We start from the raw sequence: 19,487 nt of genomic DNA on the forward strand, positions 1-19,487 counted from the left end.
AATTCCCAATCCTTTGAGTCCTTTACAAGGATATATATTGCACTCTGTTAGCATCACGGTGCTCGCGTAGCTCTCAACCCAATGGTTGACAGCAAATCTAGCCTAATCATAAAATCATCGTACTGTGCTTCGTAAGATTTAACCGCAATCCATTATCCGGTAAGATCTCTGTTTCTTGTGCGGCACGTGCGCCATTGAATATAAATATATAAATAATTGTGCTGCGAAGGAACATCAAAGGTAGGAAAACCACAACTTGCAAGATCATTAAACAACTAAGACGTAGTTGTTCCTCTACCTATTTTGAAATATTTCTCTTATCACATATTCTAAAACCATGACTGCCAATCAATGTAGAAGGCCAAATTTGGAACCCCCGAAAATGTAGGAGGTCAACACTATGAACGTCACAAACCTGTGCTAACTCTTATAGCTACGAGACTTTCTCTCTTTGCTCTCTGCGGGCGGATGCTCAACTTGGGGATAATAGGTTGCTAGATGCCATCGAACGATGTTGTACAACTCCCATAAAAGGGTTCCAGTGTTGGAACTACTGCGAAGTCGAGCAATCGATGTTTCCAACTTGGCTTGGTTGTGTTCAAGAAACACTGAACTCCACATGGGGAACAGCTTGTCAAAGTGCCGACCAGTCACCAATCCTCACAGAAACTGCACCATATCCAACGTCATTTACCAATCCACCGCCTCCATTAACAATGAAGACTAGTGATAACGCAGCCACAAATACCTCTGCCACATCATCGTCAATAACTGGTGCCAAGAACGCGACCACAAGTACCTTCGTTATATCAGCTTCACCAACCGATGTCAAAAACAGCGGGTCAACAAAGACTTTGGAGCTGTCCATGGGTGGTATAATGTGTGCATTCCTGGTACTTTCAGCTCTTGCTTTATAAGTAGCGAATTTCTTCCAGATATGCGTATCTGGTCTTCGAAGCCGATAAGTTGCCATGGGACTGTGTTCGATAAAATTTGCTGTTTCATGGAAGAGATATCCAATACCTTAATTGAAGACTAGTGACAAGTTCTGTATTATTTAAATCCTAGCGAACTATATGTCCCAGGAATAGTGAAGTCTAGTCATATAGTATATATAGAAAGGACTTTGGTAGTTGAAAGCGTAGACGAGCAGCTTCGAGGAAAGCACATCCCGAATGAGATTTTGGCACTCTTCGAAACAACTTAGAATTGTTAGTGCTCTCATCTGGAATGTGACAGGGTTAGTATATGCTCAGTGTGCCCGACTGAATAGACTTCCTTTCAAAGTAAGTACTTTGGCATATGCAGTATATGAACCAGCTTCCTTGAGTACAAGGTTAAGAATGAATACAGCTCTCTAGATGATAGAGAGCTACATTTCCTATAGAATATAGGCCTAAGATTTATACGAAACGAGTACTAACCTCTAGGGGTGCATAGACGGAAAGTTTCAGTCTCTACAGCGCTATCTTTGGCCAGACTTCACATGCAAAATCGAAGAGGTAATCTCTCTGCCGTCTCAGTTTGACCTCATTACAATTCGTGTGTAATTGCCTCCGCATGATCTTTCATCCGATCTATAGCAGGTTTTCCCAGCGATTCTCAAGAAAGTTAGGGAACGAACATGAGTCTGCAGATTCCAGTAACGAGAAAATGTCTGGGTGGTGATACCACTTGCCAGCCGACTCAGCGTCCGGGAACGCGAATTTGGCACATGTCGTGTGAATGAAAAGGCCTATGACGCTCCAATTTTATATAGTCTTATACGCTATGCAAGTATTGTAGCGCCTAAGGCTTAATAAGATCCAAGTACGAAGGTAAAGAAGTGGTTGATATTGATGATACTATGGGTCTCGTCTTAACTCCTCAAAGTTCCTCAGGTGTGGCACTCGCAGTTTGATGCCTAACACTGAAGAGGTATCACGTGCTTAACGAAAATCCGCCGATATCCAGTGATCACAGAATCCCTTAGGCAGCACCGATTTCGACATTTACTGTAAACAAAGAACTAAATTCAGTTCAAATTCAAATTTAAATTTGCTAAATGAAAACTCCATTTATATTTCGACTCCAACCTATATTTTAATCACCCCGGTCCTTGCGAGCGGTGTTGCCAAAATGGGTGGCAAACGCCTGTAATAAGAGATAGCTCCACCTCCAATCACTAGGGATGTTTCAAGGTCCTTCGTATTGTTAGATCGGTCATGGGATACGAAACAGCAATAACTGCCTATGTAAGCATTGATCACAGGTACAGTACAAACAAAGGTCGCTAATAGCCGCGAATGCACCGAAATCTCCCAGAAAGACTGAAAGAATCAGGCTCTGGATCATGTTGTTTGCCGTGGCCACAACTTATTACTTACTAGTAGATCCAGAGGAGGTTTCGGGTTTTGGGCGGCGGTGCTAAATAGGGATGCCATAGCGGGGCCCGGCGACCCCTGGGCCTGGCAGCTTCGCCTACAAAAGTAGGTTTCTAGTTCGTAAGCCATTCCAGCGACCTTTAAACCAGGTTGATGGCATCCCACACTCTTTACAATTACCGTGAATTCAAAGAATAATCATGCTACATTCTCTGTGGTAGAACACAATTTCGCTAATCATCTGGCGCTCGAGCTGCGGAGAGAACACCACCACATTCACACAACGTGCGTTTGTGCACCTTCGCATAGTAGAGTGCCCTTCGTCAGGGTACGACAACACCCCGCCAACATCATCCCTTTTCCCTTCCCCAAATCCAAAGGCCAACCTTCCACAATACGACATGTCGACCGCATCAACTCGTTCTCGCGGGAATAGGCGTGTCGATAGCCTTCAAAACAGCCAGCGTCGCTCCATATCTCGAACGATATCTCGAACACGACCAAAACCTCCTAGCTACAACGATGGCTATACCTTCGCTCTTCGAGTCGCATACCTCCACCACCTCCTTCAACCTCGCGCAAAGAGAAAGCAATATGTTGCAGCGCCGAAACCCATACAGCAGAGGAGGACGGTTATGATCGGTGAACTGATCCAGGACTTTTCCCGGGTCAAAGATACCAAAAGTGCAAAGTTCCCGCATGGCTTCATGTCACCATTGGAAAAGCGCTTACAAGGGGTTGTAACGGGGACAGAGAGGCTCCCAGGATACAATGACGCTGGCGTCAAGCGCACATTTGCTGAGGCCTACACAGCATTCACGGAGCAGGGCTTTCGCAGACGTATGGACAAGGAGCGACGAGTAGAAGATCTGGTCCTTATATTCTATTCGAATGCAACCAAAGCCCTCCAGAAAACCCAAAAAGGCCCTGATGATGATTCGTGGAAGATTTTGGTAGATCGGCATGTTGCTCTCTTCGTAAGACTGATCGGCAATACCTTGAAAGATCTTGGAAATGATAAGGATAGGCCTGAGCTTATGAGTCGGCTGACGACTTTGGAAAAGAAGTTGTTGACGAATGACCAGGACCTATTCATAAATACAACTGGGAAAGGGGCGGAAACCACGATAGAAGTTGTTGTCCCGATTAGCCTCGATGTTAAGGACATGGTAATGGTTCAGACCGTAGGAAAGATCTTTGGCCTCCGAAATTCACAGATGCAATCTGATATTGACGCCAATAGAAAACTCTGGACGGAAGAGGCAGCTCTTATGGATCTTAAGGCTTACCAACATTGCCTTGACTCTAATACAAAGCGAACCTTGAGGAACGATGACTTCGACCTCGATGAAGGATACCAGACGTGGAAAAAGGCCGAGATCCCAGAACTATCTCAAATGATAGCTGAAATATTGAAAGCCAAGCCAGAGCTCGTAAAATCTTCCACCGACTCACACAACAAGCCACTACCATCAATCACTCCTACTTCACACAGTGCTGAGGATCAGGCATATTCCGAGCTAGCCAAATCCATTTCGAACCCGACAGACTCGAACTCCTTGTACTCGTTTGATCAGCCTGCCGACATGAGCGCTTTGTCGCTCGAAACTGAAAACCCCGATCGGATCTATCTTGAGCAGTCCACATATACGTTCATCCCCCCAGAGCCCCGAGCCTATTACAGGACCATTCTATCAACTGCGATGACTTTTGAGCAGCTCCATGCTCCACAATCAGACGATGCTTCTGTAGCAAATGCACCCCTATCTCGACAATCTCTAGAGCTCATAGCAGAGTTGTGTCTTCGCTGGCGCATTCCTCAGTTCACTAAACTTGTTCTGTTTCTGGATGTTGCCGCACAGAAATTCCTAGACCAGGAAATCGGATTGGATGAGCTAGATGCTGCTTTTGAATTCGTGAAAAACCCTCCAGCTGAGACCAAACGGCCTCATGCTCAGTTTCACTCACTCGGGCTATTGGAAATTGACCAAAGAAACTGGACGGTTCAGGATTATGCCTTGCACCGACAGATCCTCTTGAACTTACACGACGGCCTTCTACGAGATCTCTATGACTTATTGCAGCATTGCTATGACCCAAAACCTCCGTCCCCAGGTCCTGTCTTGACTATATTGGAGAGCCACCTCTACAATGACCCCTCATTTTCCCAAGACGACGCTCAAGTGGAATCTTACCAAAGCCAGCTTACTGAAGGCCTTCGATCCAAAGCCGCGGAAGTGTATCGAAGCTACCTCGAGGCTGAGGTTCCACAAGACCAAGAAGAATGGGAATTCTTTCATGTTGTCCAACTTGGCAAGGCGGTTGTAAAACTTTGTGAGAGGATCCAGAAGAGATACCGGAAGAACCCAGACATTATGGGCGTCAATCCTCTAACAATCCTTGTTGAGACAATGTTTCCCAGCTTTGAAAATGATGCAAACGACTTAATTCAACGCATCCTCCATGTGGCCCAAACGAAGGATTCGGAAGTTGATGTACAGGATGGTTTTGATCTATACAAAGAGCTTGTAGAAATTCGTCGAATTCATCATGCTGCTCTACCAGAGCAACCCTTTGCATTTCACATTGAGAGCTGCCTGGCTGATTTTGTCCGTCGCTGGATCCGCAGAACAGATGAGAAGATATGTGACCTCATAGATCAAATGATCAAGCAAGACGAATTCAAAGTTCGGTCGGATGATCCCAATCATCCAGCTACCGATGACGAACGCCACAGTTCCTCTGTTATCGACATGTTCCGGTTATACAATCAAACCAGCGATCAAATATTCAAACTAGAATGGGATGACGATGTCCAATATGCACAATTTATGACTTCGCTGTCGAAGTCATTTGGTGTTGGTCTTGCGCGGTACTGTGAAATTATCGATCAGATGTTCAATAAAGAGATGGACAGGCTTTCACCTGCTCAAGAGGCAGCTGCTTCTCAGACGAAGCAGGAGAAGTGGGTGCAGCTCGCCAAGGACGCCTGGAACAATAAAGAGAAGATTGAACCCTTCCAGTTCTATCCCGAGGTAATTATCACACCAACACGCTTTGCATGCCAGACCCGACTAATTACGTGACAGTCATTTGTGAAACTGAACAATCTTGAATATGCCATTCGGCAATTAGATAATCTTGAGAAGACGATGAATGTCGACGCATGCGCAGAGGTATTAACAAGAGTTGCACCTCCTAAAGAAAAAAAGCGGAGACCTTCTAAGTATGTTTTTACAATCAAAATTGTTGAGGCCGAAGATCTCAAGGCCTGCGATCCGAATGGAACTAGCGATCCTTACGTGGTTCTTGGTGACGAATATCAAAAACGTCTAGCCAAGACCAGGATTGTTATGAGGAATCTCAACCCACGTTGGGACGAGTCTGTTGATATTACAGTATCAGGCCCGCTTGTTATCATTGCAACCATTTGGGATTGGGACACGTTTGGTGATCACGACTACGTCGGTCGGACCAACCTCAAACTAGATCCAACCCATTTCATGGACTACATGCCACGAGAATATTGGTTGGATCTGGATACTCAGGGTAGACTCCTATTGCGTGTCAGCATGGAAGGAGAACGAGATGACATCCAGTTTTACTTTGGGAAAGCTTTCCGTTTGGCGAAGCGGACTGAGAGGGATATGACGAGGGTTATTACTGATAAGGTTCGTTCTACTTCACCACCCTTTTTAACACTTGAAACTAATTATTACCTAGCTTTCGCAATACATCAATTCCTCCCTTTCCCAGGATGCTCTGAAGTACCTAATATCCGGAGGAGGCATTTCTGTCGCTTCGGTAACCATGCTATGGAAGAGTCGCCAATCTGTCGTTCCTAGTATCACCCCTCTTGACATTGAAACTGCCTTGAAGCCTCTCCTGGCATACTTCGACGAAAACTTCGCCATCATGAAACAGACATTGACGGACGCCTCTATGGTTATGGTGATGACCCGGTTATGGAAAGAAGTCCTACTGGCGATCGAGGGCCTGCTAGTTCCCCCACTATCGGATAAGCCATCAGCGCAGAAGCCACTCACCCAACAGGAGATGGACATCGTATTCAAATGGCTCGAGATCCTCTTCAATTTCTTCCACTCTCGAGATGAAGAGACTGGCGAAGTTCTAGGCGTGCCCGCCGATGTGTTGAAATCACCAAAATACCACGAGCTGGCCTCGTTAAACTTCTTTTACTTCGACACAACAGATAACCTAATCCGCACATCAGAACGCATGGCAACGGCAACTGCACAACGGGCCCAAGCACAACGTAACCGTCTCTCGGCGCCTGCCACCCTCGGAGCATCCTTCGGCGGGCTCATGGGATCCGCATCAGTGCGAAGAGCGAAGAGCATCATGATGTCTCGCAATCTCGGCACAATGAAAAAAGCGAAGGAGGAGAAGAGGAAGGAAGCACAAGCCGACCCTAGTGATGATATGATTTTAAGGATTTTGAGAATGCGGCTAGAAGCCGCAACTTATCTCCGAGATCGCAGTAGGCAGAAGAGTAGACTTGCAGCAGCTGCGGCGGCGGAGATGGTTGTGAGGCAGAGTCTTGCACAGGGGAGTAGATTCGGGGCGAATAATTTGCCGAGAAGATAAAAATGAAGGTTTACATGAGAATTCGCCGTGATGATGAAATTGGGGTTTTAGCTGTGGGGTTTATGAGGTGGGACAAGGGGGAAAGAAGGAATGATGGGAATGAGGAGTTGGCTCTTAATGACATGAGGCGTGCTGGGTTGTTTATTTATTTTGTGGAGTGCATACTAGGAACTGCTGGGCCGGCGTTGGAGAGATACCATGGTGTTAATTAATCTGTTGCTAGGGTTTACACAATACAAATGATATATTTTGCGAGCATTTTGATGGAGTAGTGCATTACTAGATAGATTATCTTTTGCTCCTTATTTCTTATTTAAATATTTGGTAACAATATTTTTTTTCATAATCATATCCAGTACTTCTCTAGACATCAGCTAGTGACTATACCTTCATCTATTCAGCAGTATGTACCGGGTGTTATTGTTGCAAATATTCAAGAGGGTTATATATTAGAAGAACGTTTGAATTCATTATACTGAGTAGGTTGGAATAATATACCATCCTAGTAATTCCGCCACCATCCAAGTCAGATTCCGCACTACCGCCAACTAAACTGACTTGTCGGATCCAGAATTCCTGTCGTATTTTTTGTACCTACCGGAAATCAAGTGGGTATCAAACTACGAACCAATATCACCCGTCCACCACCCACGAGCTTAAAAAGTAGTATGGTCCGCCTACTCTCCCTCTCGGACTAGTTTTCGTACCGGGGCAAGTCGATGGTTACCAAGCATCCGGATAGGTATGCCCATAGCGTCATGGCTATAAAGGTCGTCCCGAGTAGCGTGCAATGCCCTCTTCCGCAACAGCACCAACGCCTTCCCACCCGATCTATCTTTCTTGTTAAAAGTTATAGGAAACGAGATGAAAATAGATTTGATCCACTGGGATCTATCATCTATGTGCTTGTTTGCTTACCTTCAACTCCACAAGTACTTCGTATAGATGTCACCCTAATAATAAAGACCATAAATCCCGAGAACATTCTTAAGACCCGGGACGACCTAGTGAGTCGGGCAATAATTAGTGCGTCAACACACGCGAAGAGTGGCCCCCCTCTCCCCCGTCTCCACACCGCAGCCCTAGCAGCAAAAAATAAAAACACTTCAAGTGGGAAAAAAAAGATCAATAATTAACACGGCAAGGCAGAACCTTGGAAATACAGATCACGTGGGGCCAAGAGGAGAGTAGGTACTCGTACCTTGGTAGTGGGAACAACCCCCCCTTTTTTTTTAAATTCCCCGTGTGGAATGATGGAGTAAAGTAAGGCAGAAGGCATCCGTCAAGTGATCGGCCTCGGCGTGATCATCGGTAGTGAACTCCCACCCTTTAATAAGTAATAAGGAGAGCGGCACTCACCGTGACTGGTGCACCATGCCTGGATTTTCAGCGTGTTTGAGGGGGCTAAGCCGGCACGGGGAGGATGCTGAAACGACAGAGGTGGGCGATCTGTACGCATCCAAGGGAAGTTGAGATGGAGAGTGGTGGATGGTGGATGGCGGATGGGCGATCAATGACTTCTTCGAGGTTGAGGGAGGGGGCTTAGCATGGTGATGGGATGTACTGTATGTAGGTGTCTATACTGCATGCTGGCTATAATTATGTCAAGGCCTTGACACAAGAAATAGGAAGTGCGGTGAGCACGAGATCTTCTTTGTGCTCCTGTAGTCTTGTGGGTGTGGCAGTTTATAGAACCATTAGCTAAATCCACCTAGTTTGGGTGTTGGTTGATAGTGCACGAAGTACAGTACAGAGTAGTGGCTAGTGTCTAGGACAGCAGCCCTCTACGTAGTAGGAGTCTCTGTAGGAGTCCAGCAGCCCAGGAGTCCAGGGGTGGTGGGACACAATTGGCGATAAAGGATAAAATAAAGGACTGGGGAGCCAAAAGAGGCTAGTGGCAGGGCGGCATAGCGGCATGGCGGCACTGCTCCACGGCAACGACGTCATCGGCGCGGAAGGGCAGGGGCCTGAGTGGCCAACGCAGTGAGAACCTAAACAAGTCCAGCGGGCAGTAGCACCAAGCACGAAGGGAGGGAAGTACAAAGTACACACGGCGATAGGGGGCGCCACTTATTATTGTTAGCGGCTGATGTGCTTGTACGGATATACTAATCCGCTACGAGTAACTGCTGCTGTGCTACAGCGCGCAGCGCACTGCAAGGAAGCAGGAAATAGGAAGGGAAGGGCAGAGTTACAGTAATAGCAAAGTACAGGATAGAACCCGTCCAGCTCCCCACCGGCCGCCCCCAATCTTGTGGCCCCTGGCCTGTCTCGGCGCCCCCAGCTAATATTCCGTAAATTAATAAACCACGGATGCACTGACAGAACGACTGAACCTGTGACATCTATTAACTCTAAACATCACGAACGAGGAAATTTATAAGTTCAGCGCTAAACCGCACAGATAGACCCCTGAACTAACCCTGAAGAGAATACCTAGGTACCTTACCTACCTACCTTAGGTATGTACCTAAGTACGAAGTAGGTACTCTAATAGTATATGGAGTTTGCTCTTTATATAGTACTGTACCTAGGTACCTTACCTAGCTGGACGTAGGACTGCGTATTTCCGCATTCCAACATCGTAGCCTCACCTCTTCGACTCCTCGTACTGGCTTGGCTGCCCACAGCGCGCAGCGTTGCATTAGAACCAGGTCAAACCATAGAACATCCAGAACCTCCAGAACAACACCCTCGACCAAGGCCAACCTGCCACCTGCCACACAAGCATTACATGCCCCGCCACCCCCATCGCCGTCCGCCTGAGGCTGGACTCTTTGCGCCGACCCTTCAACTTGCTTGTGTGGATGCATGGTGCGTCGGTGGCCACGGTGCTGTGTGGTCTCCTACGGCCTCACTTCTTCCCATATCCGTGACGCTCTCCGCCCTGTTCCCGTGGTTATCACCTCTTCTCTTACGGCCATACCCTCTATTGCCTCTGTTTTACCTCGATTACTTCCCTATTGCCTCCCTTACCTTACCTTATTACTCTTCTCCCCCGGCAAATCGGAACTCGCTTCTTCCACACTAGCGACTCCGTCTTTGTACCGTCTGAACTGAACTGAACCACTACTACGGCCATAGCAGCACTACTCGTACTTCGTACATTGCGCTACTGGCACCGCTGGCCGCTGCGAACTAGGGACTCCCTCAAGGAAACGAAGGAAAGGTCCGCTCCACGACGATCGATACGAGAGCGACCACGAGAACTTCGCTTTCTCCCCTCCCATCGCCCCCTTTCCCTCGAGTACGCCCTTCTCAGGAGGGTCCCCGTGCTATTGCTCTGTATACTGTCGAGAACTCTAGAGAGGTGTGTTCCACGTCCTTGCCAACGCCCCGTTCAACCCGCCACTCGCAGAATCCAAACCCATCGTTTTTCCATTCCCATTCCCCTACCCCCATCGGCCGCCGCAGCTGCACGATCAATCCCCAAAGGCGAAAGACAACTGCTACGAGAGTCTGGGTCACTGACTCTTGCGCCTTAGCATAACCCCTTGATCCCGCCATCCCTCGTCTCGTCTTCGTTGCTTCAGACCACACCGAAATTCACACCCCATCGAAATCTCATGCCGCGCCTCTAGACGAAAGGAATCCATCTGTCCCCCCCCCCCAAACCCCGCCCAGGCGTACGCCTGTTAGCCATGGCGCACTACAAGGAAGACACCCTCGTTGCAGCGAGCACGATCCTCAAGAGTCTCGCGACGGGGAGCAACTTCGATTCATCGCAGCCTGCAGGGTCAATAAGCTTGCCCGGCCCCGCCACGCCCGCAAAGCTTCAGCTGGAGTTGGAGCTCTCGGCCTTGGTGGACCGAGTACAGAGGCTGGAACTGAAGGCGAATGTGGTAAATCACCAGGCTCTGCCGGCCACCCCCAGCGAATTAGGCTCTCCTTCAGGTTTTGCTGATGTCGTGACGGGCGGGCAGAAGAAACATGGTGCTTCGAGGCAGAGTGCGACTGGTTCATTACTGAACTCGCGGGAGAGCCCCTTCGATGAACGACCCCAGAAGATCGCGAAGGTTGCCGACGATTCCCTCCCCGAGGCCGCCTTTGAAAAGGTGCTCGACCAGGCCGCCCTCATCCAGCAAGGGAAGCAGGAATACGAGCTCCTGAAGCAGAAATGTGTCGATATCCAGCGAGAGCAGGAGGAGACCAACCGGCAGGAGTTGGAGCGCGTAAAGACCCTCGAGCGAGAACTCAAGAAGCACCAGCAGGCCAACGAGGCTTTCCAAAAGGCATTACGAGAGATTGGAGAGATTGTCACCGCTGTGGCGAAGGGTGACCTGAGCAAGAAGGTCTTGATCCACGCAAAGGAGTTGGATCCTGAGATTAGCAAGTTCAAGAAGGTTAGCACCAATGCGGTATTGTCTACGCTTCTCCCATCCGCTGACGTGCGGTTATTTAGGTTATCAACACTATGATGGACCAACTGCAGACATTCTCTAGTGAAGTATCTCGAGTTGCAAGAGAAGTCGGAACCGAAGGTATCCTTGGTGGCCAAGCACAGATCGTAGGTGTGGATGGAATATGGAAGGAGCTGACAAACAACGGTAAGTCCGAATATTTCTGTTTATTGCTCACCCCACGGCTAACACAAGATAGTCAATGTTATGGCCCAGAACCTTACAGATCAAGTCCGTGAAATCGCCTCGGTCACAACCGCTGTGGCCCATGGAGATCTAACCCAGAAGATCGAGCGACCTGCTCAGGGAGAAATCCTGCAGTTGCAGCAGACTATTAATACCATGGTGGATCAATTGAGAACTTTTGCTTCAGAAGTCACGCGAGTCGCAAGAGATGTTGGTACTGAAGGTATCCTTGGTGGACAGGCCGAGATTGAGGGGGTGAAGGGCATGTGGAATACGTTGACTGTTAATGTAAATGCCATGGCGAATAACCTGACAACTCAGGTCCGAGATATCGCCATGGTTACAACAGCTGTAGCAAAGGGTGATTTGACTCAGAAAGTCCAAGCCGAGTGTAAAGGAGAAATCAAGCAGCTTAAGGAGACCATCAATTCCATGGTGGACCAGTTGCAGCAGTTTGCACGAGAAGTCACGAAGATCGCAAGGGAAGTCGGTACTGAAGGACGACTGGGTGGCCAAGCTACAGTCCACGATGTTGAAGGCACCTGGAAAGATCTGACAGAGAACGTCAACGGCATGGCTATGAATCTCACAACCCAAGTACGAGAGATTGCCAAGGTCACCACTGCCGTGGCCCAAGGCGATCTGACGAAGAAGATTAGCGTAGAGGTACAGGGAGAAATTGCTTCGCTGAAAGACACGATCAATACCATGGTGGATAGACTGGGCACTTTTGCCTTCGAGGTCAGCAAGGTTGCTAGGGAAGTCGGCACAGATGGAACCCTAGGTGGGCAGGCTCGCGTCGAGCATATTGAGGGTAAATGGAAGGATCTGACTGAAAATGTCAACACCATGGCTAGCAATTTGACGTCGCAGGTCCGAGGAATATCTACGGTCACGCAAGCTATTGCCAACGGTGACATGAGCCAAAAGATCGAGGTTGAAGCTGCGGGTGAGATACTCATTTTGAAGGAGACGATCAATAACATGGTCGATCGACTGAGTATTTTCTCAAACGAAGTCCAGAGGGTGGCTAAAGATGTCGGTGTGGATGGTAAGATGGGTGGTCAGGCTGATGTGGCTGGTATCGGTGGACGATGGAAGGAGATTACAACCGATGTCAACACAATGGCTATGAATTTGACCGCCCAAGTCAGAGCCTTTGGTGATATCACCAACGCAGCGACCGATGGAGATTTTACAAAGTTGATCACAGTCGAAGCATCTGGAGAGATGGATGAACTGAAACAGAAGATCAATCTAATGGTTAATAATTTGCGGGAAAGTATTCAACGAAACACGGCTGCCAGGGAAGCTGCCGAACTTGCGAACAGGACCAAATCCGAGTTCCTGGCCAATATGTCGCATGAAATTCGAACTCCTATGAACGGTATCATCGGAATGACACAGCTCACCTTAGACACGGATCTTACTCAGTATCAGCGCGAGATGTTGAACATCGTGCATAATCTGGCAAACAGTTTATTGACGATCATCGATGATATACTGGATTTGTCAAAGATCGAGGCTAATAGGATGATCATGGAAGAAATTCCCTACACATTGCGTGGCACGGTTTTCAATGCGCTTAAGACACTTGCGGTGAAGGCGAACGAGAAATTCCTCGACCTTACCTACCGCGTCGATAGCTCAGTTCCCGATCACGTCGTCGGCGACTCTTTCCGTCTACGCCAAGTCATCCTGAATCTCGTCGGCAACGCCATCAAGTTCACCGAGCACGGCGAGGTATCTCTAACAATCCGCAAGGCTGCACAAGATCACTGCGCCCCGAACGAATATGCCGTTGAGTTTTCCGTCTCTGACACTGGCATCGGAATCCAAGCCGACAAGCTGGATCTGATTTTCGACACCTTCCAGCAAGCTGATGGCTCAATGACGAGGAAGTTTGGAGGTACCGGTCTCGGTCTCTCAATCTCGAAGAGACTCGTCAATCTGATGAGAGGGGACGTCTGGGTCAAGAGCATATATGGCAAAGGCAGCTCGTTCTTCTTCACATGCACGGTTCGCTTGGCTACATCTGACATCGGCTTTATTCAGAAGCAGCTTGATGCTTATCGAGGTCACAATGTCCTCTTTATCAACAGGGGGCACAGTGGCCATGGTACGGACATCGTTTCTATGCTTCGGCAGATTGGTCTCGTGCCTGTGGTTGTGGATTCCGAAGCAAACGTCAACCTATCCGGAGGTGGATCTAAAGTTGCGTCTACCTACGACGTTATTATTATCGACTCTATCGATACGGCGGGAAGCTTACGGAAGATCGACGAGTTCAAGTACATTCCGATTGTGCTTTTGGCCCCTGTCGTCCATGTCAGCCTGAAGTCTGCCCTGGATCTGGGAATCACATCGTACATGACGACGCCATGTCTAGCCATTGATCTTGGAAATGGAATGATCCCAGCCTTGGAGAACCGAGCGGCACCGTCTCTGGCCGATAATACCAAGTCTTTTGATATACTTCTGGCGGAAGATAACATTGTGAATCAACGCCTAGCCGTGAAGATCCTGGAGAAATACCATCACGTCGTTACCGTTGTCGGCAATGGGCAGGAAGCTCTGGATGCCGTGAAGGAGAAGCGATACGATGTCATCCTTATGGATGTGCAAATGCCCATAATGGTAAGCTCAATATAATTCATATATTAGTCAGGTGCTAACAGCGTTTAGGGAGGATTCGAAGCTACCGCCAAAATACGAGAATATGAGCGCCAAGGTTCACATCGCACACCAATTATTGCTTTAACAGCTCACGCGATGCTTGGTGACCGCGAGAAGTGCATCCAAGCACAGATGGACGAATACCTCTCCAAGCCTCTCAAACAGAACCACCTTATTCAGACGATATTGAAATGTGCAACATTGGGAGGCGCTCTGTTGGAAAAGGGAAGAGAGATGCGACCATCGGCAGGCGGCGATAATACTCACGCACTGGCTACAAACGGAGTCTCACCCATCCCAAATTCGCAACTACTTCCACCGCTAGAATCACGCCCATTCTCAAGCCCAGCATCTGGCGCCCTCGAGAGTTCCCCACTCGTGCCCGCAGACCAAACCGATCCATTAGCTCGTGTAGGTTCACAGCTCCATCCCGCGAAAACTCCGCTATCAGAGATACCATTCCCCAACCGATGAACATTTACTAAAACGCATTCAGCTTTTTTAATGCGTGCACATAGTAGCTAGACAGTTGCTGCATGTACCAACAAGATTCCACAACGATCGATCTCCGAGCTCTATGACGAAATATTCCGACGTTTTTCTGCCTCATTTCCTAGATACCACCGTCGCGTTCAGTTCTTGTTACTTGGTTCCTCCTCCACCCTCTTCGTCACCTTTTGTAACTCCTCGGGCTTCTTCCAAATCTGTTGCGAAATACACAGCAAACGGCGATATGGCGTTATCCCGGATTCGGTGTTATTCTTTTTTACTACTTCGTTTTTCTCTCATCGGAGGGAAACATGGGAGGTGGGTGGGGGTGGCGGGGGAATTGAAATGAAATACTACTACAAACATTAAGCGCACCCTAGCATCAAAGTTTGACATTTTTTTGGTAATTCCTTTTGTTTTAATAGGCTGCAAGTCGGCAGGCGGGCCACTTTTTATTCTGAAACCGGGCTCTTGATGACTGCTACTTTCTTTTTCCTAATCCCAGGGGGAAGGGGTTTGCGGGTTGATCTTCCTGCTGGTCCTGGTGTTTTTTTTTATGAAGGGGGTCTAATCTTATTGAGCTTCTGGGGCATGTGAGGAGTGTACGGGAGAGGAGGAGGAGGAGCAGTTGCCGCCGTGAAATGAAATGAAAGCTTAAAGATTTTTATAGTGGTTGTTGATGGTGGGGAAGAAACGTAAGGGGAGGGAGAGAGGGGGGTTGTACGTAGATAGAAAGAAATACACGCCAATATGGATATTGATGAAAGACTTCTTTGATAATGGATGGGCTATTTTGATGTTTTGCGTGTGATGTGATATGATGTGGTGCGAGGTAATGAGTGGATATGGATGGATGGATGGATGGGTAAGAATTGTAATATTGATTGTAATACACAAAAGTATGTCTGCATGAAATATAATTCTTTTACTAGCTAGCTAGCTAGCTGCTAGTAGCTCCTATTCTACTGCTAATATCAATATCTCAAGACTTACTCTATATCCCACCGCTTTCTTCGCTTCTTCCACCCGCTCCCCCTATCTCCTCACTCCTCCTACATACAGCTACTATCTAGCTCAAGGGAAGGAAGGATAGGAAAAGCGGGTGAGCATTTCCTTTCCCTACTAAAAACAAAGGTGGTGGGGGGAAGGGTTAAACAGGATAGAGAGAGAAAGAGACAGAGAGAGGTATGTACAGTTCCGTTTTGGTCAAGTTTTAACGAGTATTAGATGTACCTATGTATGTAAGGTATGTACCTACCTACGTACATGGCCTAGAAATGTGACAGACGAGCATATCCCCGCTTTCACCACGCAGTGTAACCCAACCCTAATAAATGGCGATCGATCCGCGACAGGGAGAGGGGTGGGGATGCGGAGGTAGCTTTTTCCTTTTTTGTGTTACATTGTCTTACTTTACGGCTGCTTTTGTATATGGGGATCTTAGGTGAGGGGTGGGAGGGGTGAGGTTTGGCATGCCTTTTCAAGGGAGGAGGAGGATCATGCATGGGAGGTGTGCGAGATGGAGCAGATGATGTTGAATAGATAGGTAGGCGGGGTGATCTGCGCGTTCCCGTATGATGCACATGTAGATCTGGAACTTGTTTGTTACCCGCTCACTCACTAGGCAGGAAAGGGATAAACAATGCAGTGTGTTATATTTCCGAACCTATAAGCTCTTATGATAAATAGTGGTCTAAGATCATATTATATTTAAATGCTAGTTTATTGTTTCTGACGGAGTGAGGTTGTCAACGTAGTATATCTGTATTTGAGTACCTACTCGAGTACTGGTACTTGTGCCTTCAGTACGTTTGTACCGCGCTACTCTGTACAACACCGGCTCCCGACGGATATAGAAAGAGGCACTGCCAATCTTGTGGTGCCAATGCTAATAAGCTTTCTGTGTACGTAGCATTGGAGATAGATATCCAGGGGTAAACACCCCTCTTGCGTCTCGAGATCGGTGGATTCTGGAACGAGGATTTTCGTACCCGCCACAGCGTTGTCACTCTACTTTTGTACTACTTACGTCTACTACACACACCCAGTTTGGTGTGGGTTAGATCTATGACGAGCACGTACTCCGTAACTTAAACACCACCCATCCCTGCCTAGGCCCCAGCCACACTCCACAATTCCCCATCGCTGGATCTTTTTTTCTTTTTCCTTCCGTTTTTTCGTTGCGAAAAAGTGAGCCTGAGGCAGGAAAAAGAAAGGTTGGAACATGTGTCGGAGTTTGGACGATGGAGATGGAGATGGAGATATTCGGGTGCCCAATAGACTATGCCAAGGTTATTACGTGCAGGAATGATGCAGCGCAGCGCAGGCACAGGCAGTGCAGCATGGAGAAACGCAGGAGATCGAAAGGGATCGGGTTTCGAGACTGTCGGCGGGCGTGGGAACGGCGCTGTTGCTAAACCCCGCACAAGGGGAATACCGTATTGATAGGTGGCGAGTAAGACACCTCTTCATTGCACGGGTTGCGTGGATTGGAGTCGATTATAATAAGACGGATGCCCTGCTGGCAGCGCTTTATCTGGTGACTGCAAAAGACCGTTTGTTGTAGATGCCACGCGGTGCCCGGAAGCGCCGGCGAGGACTGGGGAATTCGCACGCCCAAAACTTGGTACTGCGTAGTATCTCCATATGGCACAGGAACGACGATGCGGAGAACCGGAATGTCTGGAAGTCCGCCGGATGCGATGCCGAGAAATGTCAAATTTTTCTTTTCGTTAGTAGAGGTATTTAGAAAAAGTGAACAGGCCAAGGGAGAGGACGACGATCTGAGATCCGAGGCCTTGTTTCTTGTCTGCCATTGGTTGGTGCACCTTGTACCTGACAGGCCCGTCTATAAAATGACATTCCCGAGACGAACGAAAGAACTGATATCAGAAATCTACATAATGGAATGGATGCCCTTTTCGGATTTTCCTGTTTTGGATCTGCCCCGGAGGGTAATCGGTAATGGCTCTGAAACCTATCGTATTGGTGGGATACATATAGGGCTAATAATGTCCCCAGCCTTGCAGATTAAGCAGCAAGGAGTGTCTGATGTGCGGTAGTATCCCTCCCCATTCCTAATAATGAACGGAAGTATACTCCGATTTACCAAGGTATGTCACATATACCCGTCATAATCGTAGCTTTTTGTGCAAATCTTTCCCATCCGAGATTCAGGAAATAACTGAGCGCACGTCCAAGCCCCTAGATCGCCGAGCGAGTATTTTGAAGCGGGACACGGTGTCGTGTTTTTGCTTGCTCACTCAGCCCCAACGAGTTCATTGGGACCCCGTGCTGGGGATGGTAATACCATGAGGTAGTTACTGGTAGGTGGTATATATATAGCCATAATAGCGTTATGGTAGTAACACGTACGTACAGCACCCACCGAGATTAAATGACCGGTATTACTTCGTAAGTTGGTGAGACTTTGACATGGCGACTAAGCGGACTTGGACAAGTCGAAGCTCGTCAGAGTCAAAAGTCAGCTTAACAGAGGTTACGTACCACCTACAAGTAGTAGTACTACGGTGGCTCCGTCCACATGGCGTCATGCGTACAACTTAGCCCTTGCCGACCCATGGAAGCGCTCGGAAACGCGTTTCTTGGAGATAATAATAATCATAATTCGATCTGAAGATTACGAGGGTCAGGAACAGGGCAGAGTGGAGGGCGGGTTGTCAGCGAATCAGTGCTTTAGCGACTCTTCTGCGAGGGCTTGGTATCAGCTTGATTGAAGCTCCAAGATCAAGGTCTAGCTCAAAGCTGATACAGCACGTATTGTTTCTTCTTTCTTCTTTCTGATCGTTGCTCTTTGTTGCTCTTGCTCTTGCTCCGGCTCTTGACGATGTTTCTGCTGCTTGCTGCTTCTTAACTGTATAAGGCAACGCCCCTATGCAGGCACTGCCAGGCTGCATCTTTGCAGATTCTGCACTGCGCAATTCTAGAGCCGAGGATGAGATGAGAGCTTGGAGAGGAGCTATGCCCGTGCCAGCCAGCCGTCCATCATTTATGGTCACGGTCATGATTATCAGCAGCAGCAGAGCGGCGCCTGATCCCCATGCCCAACCGGCCCCCCAACGCGAAGAGGGCGACTATTATTTTCGTAGACCAGTAGACACTCGAGCACTTGGAGCACAGTCGACGCCGAGACAGTCCAGGGACATCTCCAGTGTGGCACTGTACCACCTCCTCCGGCCAATTACTTGGGGTACCTTCATTCTTGTTGCGCGAGTTAGAGCCGTAGAGGAGAGGAGGACAGGAGATGAGCCACCCGGGTGTTTTTGCTTTCTCACAAGTGTGTCGAGGCCGGACCTGCGCGATCCTCAGACGGCGTTCCATGCCAGAGCGCGGGGAGGCCTAGAAGAAGTGGCTGCTATGGCATCGTGGGTTTGGGGCCCATCCTATCCCATGCCATCCCTTCCCCAAGCTGAGCCGGTGGCAACAAGCTCCGTTCTCGTGTTGGCGGTCCGTAGGTAGGTAGGGTAAGGTAAGGTACGCAGGAGTGAGACGGCATTAATCACGACGACGCCGCCGCATCATCCATGGGTGTCGTTGCCCTTCGCTCACCAGCTGATCTGAACATACAGTATCAGAAACAGAAGCCTCTCCGTGAGCAATAGCGCCGTTCGCAGCAGACGGTACTGTGAGACTGTGTTGCGACGGAGTTACGGAGGCGTGACTTGGACTCACCTACTGTAGGTTGGTACCTGATATCTGATATGGTGCTTCGTACTTCGCCCGAAGACTGTAGGTACCTTGAGAC

At 48.4% G+C, this 19,487-nt stretch overlaps 4 protein-coding genes across 4 annotated transcripts; all 4 read left to right on the forward strand.

The window, feature by feature from the left end:
• Positions 1 to 337: 337 nt before the first annotated feature.
• BP5553_06098 (uncharacterized protein) lies at positions 338 to 917 on the forward strand (the record flags this gene model as incomplete). Its single annotated transcript, XM_032014721.1, has 2 exons — positions 338 to 384; positions 434 to 917. 2 exons carry the CDS (start codon positions 338 to 340, stop codon positions 915 to 917), a joined length of 531 nt encoding a protein of 176 aa, XP_031869402.1.
• A 1,847-nt stretch (positions 918 to 2,764) lies between these two features.
• BP5553_06099 (putative C2 protein) lies at positions 2,765 to 6,971 on the forward strand (the record flags this gene model as incomplete). The annotated part of the gene is made up of 3 exons (XM_032014722.1): positions 2,765 to 5,398; positions 5,453 to 6,034; positions 6,087 to 6,971. 3 exons carry the CDS (start codon positions 2,765 to 2,767, stop codon positions 6,969 to 6,971), a joined length of 4,101 nt encoding a protein of 1,366 aa, XP_031869403.1.
• A 3,641-nt stretch (positions 6,972 to 10,612) lies between these two features.
• On the forward strand, positions 10,613 to 14,707 carry BP5553_06100 (ATPase of HSP90 chaperone topoisomerase II kinase; the record flags this gene model as incomplete). The annotated part of the gene is made up of 4 exons (XM_032014723.1): positions 10,613 to 11,314; positions 11,374 to 11,518; positions 11,571 to 14,194; positions 14,243 to 14,707. The coding sequence occupies 4 exons, from the start codon at positions 10,613 to 10,615 to the stop codon at positions 14,705 to 14,707; spliced, it is 3,936 nt and encodes a 1,311-aa protein (XP_031869404.1).
• A 3,909-nt stretch (positions 14,708 to 18,616) lies between these two features.
• BP5553_06101 (uncharacterized protein) lies at positions 18,617 to 19,344 on the forward strand (the record flags this gene model as incomplete). The annotated part of the gene is made up of 2 exons (XM_032014724.1): positions 18,617 to 19,189; positions 19,312 to 19,344. The coding sequence occupies 2 exons, from the start codon at positions 18,617 to 18,619 to the stop codon at positions 19,342 to 19,344; spliced, it is 606 nt and encodes a 201-aa protein (XP_031869405.1).
• Positions 19,345 to 19,487: the final 143 nt, after the last annotated feature.

This window comes from Venustampulla echinocandica (genome assembly GCF_003357145.1).
Source record: "Venustampulla echinocandica strain BP 5553 chromosome Unknown scaffold_3, whole genome shotgun sequence".
Lineage (NCBI taxonomy): Eukaryota > Fungi > Ascomycota > Leotiomycetes > Helotiales > Pleuroascaceae > Venustampulla > Venustampulla echinocandica.